This window comes from Triticum dicoccoides, chromosome 4B (assembly GCF_002162155.2).
Source record: "Triticum dicoccoides isolate Atlit2015 ecotype Zavitan chromosome 4B, WEW_v2.0, whole genome shotgun sequence".
Classification (NCBI taxonomy): Eukaryota; Viridiplantae; Streptophyta; class Magnoliopsida; order Poales; family Poaceae; genus Triticum; species Triticum dicoccoides.
In genome coordinates, this window is record NC_041387.1 from 449,063,130 (window position 1) to 449,073,855 (window position 10,726).

General features: G+C 47.7%; 1 protein-coding gene across 1 annotated transcript in view; it reads right to left on the reverse strand.

Annotated features, from left to right (window-relative positions):
• LOC119290816 (heat shock cognate 70 kDa protein-like) overlaps nt 1-416 on the reverse strand; it is a 5,313-nt gene extending 4,897 nt beyond the window's left edge. Inside the window, exon 1 of the mRNA XM_037569464.1 lies at nt 91-416. Coding sequence (XP_037425361.1) covers nt 91-313 — 223 coding nt within the window. The 5' untranslated portion in view covers nt 314-416. The remainder of the gene's footprint in view (nt 1-90) is intronic.
• Nucleotides 417-10,726: the final 10,310 nt, after the last annotated feature.

Genomic DNA, 10,726 nt, shown 5'->3' on the forward strand with positions numbered 1-10,726 from the left:
ATGGCGGGGACCTAGCAAACGTGACGAGTGACGAACAGAGCTGCTGCTGCTGAGAAATCAAACATATAGACCAGCAGATCGAGTTTTTACCGAATACGGTGTTGACGGGGTTCGTGGCGGCCTGGTTCATGGCCGCGTCGCCGATGAGCCTCATGGTGTCGGTGAAGGCGACGCAGGACGGCGTGGTGAGGTTGCCCTGGTCGTTGGGGATGACCTCGACGCGGTTGTGCGACGGCCGCCACACGGCCACGCAGGAGTAGGTCGTCCCGAGGTCGATGCCGATCGCCGGCCCGTCGCCCTTCGCGGCAGCCATCTCCGCGACAACGAGGCGCAGGCGGGAGGCGGCTGGGGAGGGGGGAGATTTTTTCCCTTGCTCTTTTTGAACTTTGGAAGAGGGAAAGTTAAGGCGGTGTTTGCCTCCGTGATGGGTGGGAACTGGGAAGGGAAGAGGCGGAGGGTTAATAATTGAGGTGGAGCGAACCTCCGGCAATAGTTATACGAAGACGATCAAAGGAAAAATAAAAAACACGATACCATGCCACGAAGCGGTTATCGTAATGATCTATTGGGAAATGCGTACGGGTTCTCTCTTCATTTTTGAGAGGACCAAACGAGGGATTATAACGATCTCGTCCCGAACGCTGATTCAATTGTTCGTTTTTCGGCATGAATCTTGAAAAAAAAGATCTGCCATGTCACTTTTCTCGATCCTTTGTGTTTGATATACCAGCGAGCGAGCCCCTTCCCCTAGCCCTTTCCCGCCGGTGTCCACCTTCTCCTCCGCCGGCGGCCACCCCGGCCCCGGCGTCCACCCTCTCTCACCGGCGGCCACCTGGGCCCCAGCGCATCCCGTCGTTCGAGTCGGTTCTGTGAGGGTTCCGCCATGGCCTCCGGCTCCGCAAGCCCGGCGTCGGTGTCCTCCAGGCTCCAGCCCATCGTCTCTGGCCTGGGGTTGTCCGGGTCGTCTGGATCTGAGGGGTTCTCGACCAAGGCTGGAGGTGCGCCGGCCGGGGCCAACCCTGGGACGGCCGCGGGTTCTGCTGTGCCGTGGCGCAAGCTGGGGCCGTCGCTCAAGGCGCTGTGGCGCAAAAGGAAGGCTCTTCGGAAGCATGCAGCAGCGGGTGGCGTCCGGTCATGCTCGCCGCGCTCGCCGGCTTCGTCGCTGAAGCGGAGGGAGATCCCGGCAGACCTGTTCGGCCTCTGCTTCAACTGCTTCCGTAAGGGCCATCGTCGGGAAGGCTGCTGGTTTCCTTCGCTTTGCATCCGGTGTGGCCTGGAAGGCCACGTATCCACGACGTGCAAGCGGCCTAGGAGCCTCAGGTCTGAGGAGGAACTCCGGTGGGATGTCGTGGCCAAGGTAGCGCGAGCTTCGCAGCCGTCGATGCAGGCCGGACCAGCGAACAGGCTGTCACCGGCGACTAGGCAGACCGCTCCCTTGGAGAGGTCCTCGCCAGTTCCGGCTAACACAACACCTGTGGGGTTTGGGCAGGCATCGCCTGCAGCTGCTGCTACTAGTAGTGTCTGCGTGCTCCGCCGGACACCAGAGATGGAGGATCCTGAGCAGCGCCTGAGGCTAGCGGTGGTGGCCTATGTGGGCGGCACCAGGCCAGCGGTGTCATGCCAGGAGGCAGCAGAAGCTTTGTCGGTGGAATTGCACATCCCCCGCCATCGTTTCTCAGTTCACAAATTCCATCCCGAGGACTTTCTGGTTGTTTTCGCAGCGCCGGAGTTGCGCAATAGAGCTTTGGCAGCAGGCACCATCGAGCATGGATTCTTCAAGCTTTTCGTCAAACCATGGCTCAAACAAGCTCAAGTTGTTACAAGAGTGATGCGCTCGCAAGTCAATCTCATGATTGAGGGGATCCCATCTCATGCGTGGACATCTGAGACTGCGGCAGAGCTCCTTGGCTCGTCATGTCTGGTGGAGAGCTTGGCGCCGAAGACTGAGAATAGGGAAGATCTGTCCCTCTTCAAGCTTCGAGCATGGTGTGTTGACCCGGATGAGGTGCCGGTGGGCAAGCGGCTCTGGGTGCCGGAGCCGGAGGTGAACGGCGGACCGACGGTGCCGTGGAATTGTCACGTCAGATGTCCTAGCATAAGGACTTAGGTGTGGAGCCATCGCAACGCAGTTAGCTTGAAGGGGTTAAACGGGACAAGGGACACAGAGAGTTTATACTGGTTCGGCCCCTTGCGATGGAGGTAACAGCCTAATCCAGTGTAGGATGGTTATTGCTTGGGCTTCGATTACCAGGGAGCGAATACGCTTGACCTAGTTCTCGATCTCTTCTTTCTTGCCCTAACTTGCCGCCGGGTCGTCCCTTTATATACATAGGTTGACGCCCGACTGCTTACAGAGTCCCGGTCGGCTCATAGACAACGTGTCCGGCTCGGTGACTAACTAAACCTGCCTTACAATACAAGTTATTCATATGGCGGTTCATCCTCTTGGGCCCTAAGTCGCCTCTGGATCTTGGGCAGTCAGCGGGCTTGCTATGACCCGCCACCTTCATGGATAATCGCCAGTGGTATGACCCGGACCCTCCTGGGCGGTTCATACCCAGTAGTTACACCCCCAACATCAGGCCCCAGGTTGATTTGAACTTGTTCATATCAGTCTTCAATAGTTGACTTGTAAGAATTTACATCACTTGTTGTAACCCGCCATGACGTCAACTCTCAAAATCTTCTTAAACCGCCATGACGTTATTTCGTATTAACTCCACACGAGGCCCAAAACATCTTAACTGATCCTTATCTTAATAAACATCCTGAAAATCGAGGCGTCCCTATAGCCACATGATGATTTTGGCCTCCTTGATTCCCGTGCATGCCTTGTATTCGTCCCCTTATAAATACAGATAGGGGTCTTTCTCATTTTCCCCCTCGCTTCCTTCTTCGTCTTCCTCCTTCGCACAGCCGCACGAGCGCTCAAACTCCGCCACCGCGACCTCCAACCGCTGCACCAACCTAGGCTGCTGCATCGACCTGATTGGATCAGAGAACTCCGGTGCACCGCTGCTGCTCCTCATTACTTGTAAGTGCACCTCCCCCTTTCATCTCAGATCTGTATTAGGGTTCGGGCCGTTCGTCGGCGTTCTTGCCATTCTTCATCGCTTTCTTCAACTCCGATGCCTTTTTGATCCGAAGATGCTGTAAATCTTGTGCGGAAGTAGTTTTACCATCATTTTCATTACTGGAACAACATCTCTCCATAGAAAATCACATCTGAGAATCAAAGCTTTCCACTGTCGCCACCTTAGGTTCTATTTTCATTGTCTTTTCTGAACTACCATAGTTATGAAATCATAGCTTTAACTTGTGAAATCTGTTTATCCACCACTTAGCAAAAATTTTCGCTTGATAGATCCAAAGCACTAAAAACTGGCCTAGCGGCTTATAACATAAACCATGATCGATCATATATCATTAGGCCCCGTTTAAGCCGCCATCATCCACTAAAGTCAATAATCCGGCCATATCCTTCCGATTTAACCAAGCTAGCTTGTTCAAATTCAATCCTCCGGCTTAACAATCCGCATACTCTGAATCGAATCTCTATGGCTTTTATCCTTGTATAACGGTTTTAACCATAATTTGTAACTCGCTAGATATCTGCCGGTTTAATAACATATTGAATCACCTTGTGTAGGCCGTGCACTCTATCATGACCAAGACCGTTACATCATGCGATTGGGTCCCATCCATTGTCACGGAGGCAATGCTCGAAGATTATGTCAAAATTGGTTTCTTACCAGCCAAAGACATCATTCACTGGCGTGCTCCTAAACCGGATGAAGCCAAACCTCAGCCGCAAGATGATGAAGTTATCGTTTTCACTGATCACATGAACCGGGGCTTCTCACCGCCCGGATCAAAATTCTTCCGTGATGTTCTACATTTTATGCAACTTCATCCTCAAGATATCGGGCCCAATTCCATTTCCAATATTTGCAATTTCCAAGTCTTCTGTGAAGTATACCTTCAAGAAGAACCTAGTGTTGACCTCTCAATAGAGTATTTTTACCTGAACCACCAGAATGAATTTACTAACGGTCCCAACCAAGAACTTGGAGGGATCTCAATTCAGCGACGCAGAGACACCATTTTCCTTTATGCTCAGCTTCCAAACCATCCCAAAGATTGGAATCAAACCTGGTTTTACTGCAAAGATACTTCTCTTGCTGATGAAAATCCCTTACTAGGCTATCGTGACCAACGGCTCAACCCGAAGCATCCTCTTCCCGGCCGGCTTACCACTGCTGAACGGGCCAAACTTGCACCTACCTTCTCAAAGGTTAGGGCATTATTGGGCAACGGATTAACCGGGATTGATCTGGTTCGGTGCTTGGTAGCTTGGAGGAGCATACCTTTAAGCCGCCAGCCTGGTTTAATGTGTACATATACTGGTGACACCAAAGATCCACTGCGTTACAGTTCAACACGTTTGACTGACAAAGAATCAATGAAATGACCAAGACTCTTCTCAGTGAAAAGCTTGGGGAGTTGCAGCAGAGTGGGTCTGAATCCCTTATGCACACTTAACCTGGCACCGGAGGTAAGTCTGTCTGGTTTATATATTTTACTTCATTGTTCATAGAATCTGGAAATCCCTAACCTTAATTATAATCTTTCTCAGGCTGGATCCGCTTTCTGGGATAAGAGATATGATGAGAAAGCCGGCAAGAAGGCCAGGGCGAAGACCAAAGCCATGAAGAAGAACAAAAAGAAATCCACTGCTTCTGACACGTTTTGCGTGGATGAAGATGAAGAGTTGGAGGTAGACCTTGATTCCCTTGGCTCCTTTTTCCTCCATCTTATTGACAATGATTGCTATCAGGACAACGCGGAGAGCAGCCAGGCGGTTGATGACGAGGTAACCATTATTTCCTCCGACCCAGAGCCCTTGCCAAGATAGAAAATTCAACACGTGAACCAGAAAGTAAGGTTTTCTCACCCTTTAGCTCACATGGATCCCAACTTTATTTTGAAGCAACAACAGCATGAGAACCGGCACAGAACCCGGACCAGTGGAGGCGGAGAACTTTCCTCCGATTTACCTAACACGCCAGCCCCACGCAAACGCCGGAATGAGGTATTCAAAAATTCTGACTTATTTATTTTAAAACAGGCATTATTCGTCCAGTACTTCATGCTTCTGACTCGAATTACCAGGGGACCTCTCACTCTTCATCCAGCGATTCATCTTAGACTCTACTTCCGCCTTTCAAGACTGCCCCTGGCTACCAACTTTAATCTGTGTTTTTCAACATCTCTAAATTCATACTGACTTTTCGAATCCTCTTGTAGTGGGAAAGCAAAGCCTAGAAAAAAGGCCAAAGTGAACAAGCCCACAGAAGACCCCAAGCCTCATGAACTGGAAAAGCAAGCACCGATTTCTGAGGCCTCCGTGCAACAACCGGATGATCCTGCTGATTACCTGCCACCAGAAAATCGTGGTACCTCTGTTGATCCTATGGTTGCTGATCCCTTGGTTGCTGAACCGCCAAGCCCAACTAAGCCTCCAAAACCAAACACTGAGGAAGTTGTGGTCACTGGCACTAGTTTTCAAGAACTGAGGAACCCTATTGCTTTGGCTAAACATTCTGCCAAGGAAGAACTAATCGAGAGGCACAAGGTCAAATTTGACATGGCCAATTATTGCATCTAAACATTAGTGAAATACTCTCCGGATATCTTAATCAAGTACACAATAGCCGTGATCTTGAGATTGACATGGTCAAGAACATGCATCAGAAACATGAGGTATTATCTCTTGCTCTCATATGAGATATATTTCTTTAGCCCCCCAAGTCTACTGAATATGATAGAATAAAATATACTATATACTTGTTAGATAGACTTTTAGCTATGCATCTGAGTCAGAACCTATAGCCCCCAAGGGTCGGCTTAAACTATTATGTTAAGCCGGTCCTTCTGTTAATAATGATCAACCTTGCATATGTAGTCCCCAAGGGACGGTTGAATCTATCAGAATAAATCGGGAATTACACTTGATAAAAATCTCATCTAGTCATCCTTGCAAACCGGGTAAACTTTGATAAATGATGAACCGGGGTCATGTGTCATTGCATCCTAAAACAAGCTTTGCATCTATTAGCCCCCAAGTGCCAAGTGATGTTGCTTGCAAAGGGCTTGGGACTTATCAATATATATAACTCCATAAAGAAACTTTCTGCACCCATTAGCCCCCAAGTGCCAAGTGATATTGCTTGCAAAGGGCTTGGGACTTATCAATATATATTGTTTCCTAATTGTTCATATTTGTTTGGACTTTTTCTTTTAGGAAGCATCCAGTCAATTTCAATCTCAGTTGACTGACTTGAAAACCCGGCTTGAAACACAAAAAGCTGAGACCCGGAAGGCTCGCTCCAAGTTCAAGTTTAGCTTGGATGAAAATGAGAAGTCAAAACTGAATTTAACACTAAGAAAGTCACCTGGGCTGAAGAGAGGGCTGCCCTGATCCAAAGGGCTGAGAAAGCTAAGGCCTCATTGGAGGAGGTCACAACCGAACTCACCGGCTTAAAGCATCATATCAACCAGATGACCTTTGCTATTTTCGGTAAGATCTGTTTATATCATAATGACTTTTTGCTCTTCATGTTATAAACCGCCAAGTGACTTAATCATAATATGCCATGCATGTCCCAGAAGAAGCAATCTTGGGAAGGAGATGCTAACAAAGCTCAAGGCGGTTTATGCACTAGTAGAACAACTATACACCGGAGCTCAACGCACAATAGCCGCCATCTCCCCAAGTAAACAAACACCATCTCTTCTCAGCAATGTGTTAAGCAGCCTTTCTGTCTTGCCAGCCAGAATTGAAGAAAACAAGTGGTCGACTGCTAGAGCCGGTGCCATTACGGCTTTAAGTCGGGTGAAGGCATGGTAATCAGAATTAGACCCGGCTGAGCTAGCCACTGGTTGCCCCAGTTTAAAAGAGGACGGGTCTCCTTTTGATAAGAAATATTTTGCTGCCTGTGTGAAGGAGATGTGTTCTTTAGTGAGCCTACTTGCTGAAGAAATAGACCTATCTAAGTATCAGGCGGCTTATACCGCAGATAACCAGAAAATGCCCACGCCGGCTTACAAGATTGCAGATCTTATCCCTCTAATCTGTAGCACACTTTTGGCTCGGAAATCAATCCATCTGAGCTTATTGATGACGATGCTGAATTTCAAGCCTTGACTGGTATCAATTGGTCATCGCCTGACTTCCAGACGATGGAGGGAGAAGACGAACCAGCGTGGGATGACCCGGAAGCTTCAAGCCGCCAAGACCAGTAGAACCGAGCCGCTGGACGGTTCTTTACTTGCACTATCAGGAACTACTTGAAAAAACACTCCATTTGGGCTGACGGAGCCATGTATTAGGCTAGTTAAATACTGATCTGCCGTGCCATCGTGCATGTTTTGTTTGCATAACACTGCTGATCCATCATGGGAAGATCTGACACTTATGCTTTATAATATCATCCATTATGCAGGTCAGGTTTATCATTTTTCCCTGCATATAAACAGATAACAAGTGCCCTGGCGGTTTACCCCAGGGCGGGTCACGATACCCCATATAAAAACTACTGAGGACTAAATAGTCCATAATCAGGGCCAGTTTGTCAAAACCTCATATAACAAAATAAATATCATACATGTGATATTTGTTCATACTGCCGGCTTACAACGCAGCATGCAGCAAGGGGCAATATCCAAAAACTTTGAGCACAACGCTCTAAGCATATAATCATTATACCCTGGCGACTTAAAGTCCACAACCAGGTCGGGTTAATAACACTCCGGATAAAGATATACATGAACCATAAGGCGACATGGCCCTCATTGATTTTTCAACCATGTATTGACATGCTACAAGAGACAAAACTCCAAAATGTTCAAATCAAAGATAAGTCAGAAAACAAGGCTTTCATAGGCCGCCAAGCCTCAAACTCAAGTGCTTTCATGGGCCACACAACCGCTGAGTTAAACCTTCATTCAAACCTTCTAAGCCGGACCTCACATGACCAATCACCATTTCAACGTTGACAAGTTCAGGGTCTTTATAAGATTGACTGTCAAGAGTACGACGAGTCCTTCCAGGATTACCCGGGCGGAGTGGCAGACTTACAAACGCAGGATAACCCAGATTTTTTGGTGAATACACCAGGCGTCCAAGCCTATTACAAGGGTCATCAAAGCTCTATTCATGAACAAAAAGCCCCCTAGTATGTTTTAATCATGGCGTACAAGCCAGATCAAGAGGGTAGTCATAGCTATGCTCAATGAGCAGGAAGCCCCCAAGTGATCGTATGAAGTGACAATAAAGACTCATATTCTCATAAATGAAACGACAGAGGCCCTGAATTACCAGGGATGCCGGCTTTATTATATTCATGATAATATATACATTGACAAAGTATGTACATCACAAGAGCCGGTGGCTCAGGTGTAATAAGGCCGAAGATGAGCAATATTCCATGGCCGGTGGGTCTCCTCCTCCAACGTGTGTGAGTCCTTGTGGTCTCAAACATCGATAAGGTAGTATGACCCGTTGTTTAGATTCTTGCTGACCACGAAGGGCCCTTCCCAAGGTGGGGATAGCTTGTGCATGTCAGTTTGATCCTGGATGAGCAGGAGCACCAAATCGCCTTCTTGAAAGGTCCTGGTTTTAACCCGGCGGCTGTGATAAGAACACAGATCTTGCTGGTAAATCGCCGAACGAGCCGCCGCAAGGTCATGCTCCTCATCTAACAGGTCATAGCATCCTGACGCGCTTTCTCATTGTCAGCTTCAACATAAGCCGCCACACGAGGTGAATCGTGACGTATGTCACTGGGGAGAACCGCCTCAGCTCCGTAAACCATGAAGAAAGGCATGTAACCCATAGATCTGTTGGGGGTGGTATTGATAGTCCAAAGCACTAAGGGCAACTCCTCCACCCAACACCCCGGTGTTCTCTGCAAAGGAACCATAAGTCGAGGCTTGATACCTCTCAAGATTTCTTGATTAGCTTGTTCAGCTTGGCCATTAGACTGGGGGTGGGCCATTGATGACACATCAAGCCGGATATGCTCTTGTTGACAGAATTCTTTCTTTGCTCCTTTAGACAGATTAGTACCATTATCAGTGATGAGATGATGACCCCACAAGTGTAGGGGATCTATTGTAGTCCTTTCAATAAGTAAGAGTGTCGAACCCAACGAGGAGCACAAGGAAATGACAAGTGGTTTTTAGTAAGGTATTCTCTGCAAGCACTGAAATTATCGGTAACAGATAGTTTTGTGATAAGGTAATTTGTAACGAGTAACAAGCAATGAAAGTAAATAAGGTACAACAAGGTGGCCCAATCCTTTTAGTAGCAAAGGACAAGCCTGGACAAGTTCTTATATAGATAAAAACGCTCCCGAGGACACATGGGAATTATCGTCAAGCTAGTTTTCATCACGCTCATATGATTCGCATTCGTTACTTTGATAATTTGATATGTGGGTGGACCGGTGCTTGGGTACTGCCCTTTCTTGGACAAGCATCCCACTTATGATTAACCCCTATTGCAAGCATCCGCAACTACAAAAGAAGTATTAAGGTAAACCTAACCATAGCATGAAACATATGGATCCAAATCAGCCCCTTACGAAGCAACGCATAAACTTGGGTTTAAGCTTCTGTCACTCTAGCAACCCATCATCTACTTATTACTTACCAATGCCTTCCTCTAGGCCCAAATAATAGTGAAGTGTCATGTAGTCGACGTTCACATAACACCACTAGAGGAGAGATAACATACATCTCATCAAAATATCGAACGAATACCAAATTCACATGACTACTAATAGCAAGACTTCACCCATGTCCTCAGGAACAAACGTAAATACTCACAAACCATATTCATGTTCATAATCAGAGGGGTATTAATATTCAATAAGGATTTGAACATAAGATCTTCCACCAAATAAACCAACTAGCATCAACTACAAGGAGTAATCAACACTACTAGCAACCCACAGGTACCAATCTGAGGTTTTGGTACAAAGATTGGATACAAGAGATGAACTAGGGTTAGAGAGGAGATGGTGCTGGTGAAGATGTTGATGGAGATTGACCCACTCCCGATGAGAGGATCATTGGTGATGACGATGGTGATGATTTCCCCCTCCCGAAGGGAAGTTTCCCCGGCAGAACAGCTCCACCGGAGCCCTAGATTGGTTCCGCCAAGGTTCCGCCTCGTGGCGGAGGAGTTTCGTCCCGTAAGCTTTCTTATGATTTTTTCCGGGGTAAAAGACTTCATATAGCAGAAGATGGGCACCGGAGGGCTGCCAGGTGGCCCACGAGGCAGGGGGCGCGCCTAGGGGGTAGGGCGTGCCCCCCACCCTCGTGGATGGTGGGTGGCCCCCCTCAGGTATTTCTTCCGCTCAATATTTTTTATTAATTCCCAAAATGACTTTCTGGAGTTTCTGGACTTTTGGAGCCGTTGAAAGCACAAGTGCTCCCTGGGTGATTTTGGTAATTAATGTCAACATATCTCTTGTTGGACTAACACTTTTACCTAGTATGTTTCAAATAAGTTCAACAATGGAGTGTCATGGACTAGAGGATGTGGAACCCCTTCAAGATGCTAAGGACAAAAGGATTGGCTCAAGCTCCAAGCTCAAGACTCTACATTTTCTATTTTAGTGATCCAAGATCACATTGAGTCTATAGGAAAAGCCAATAC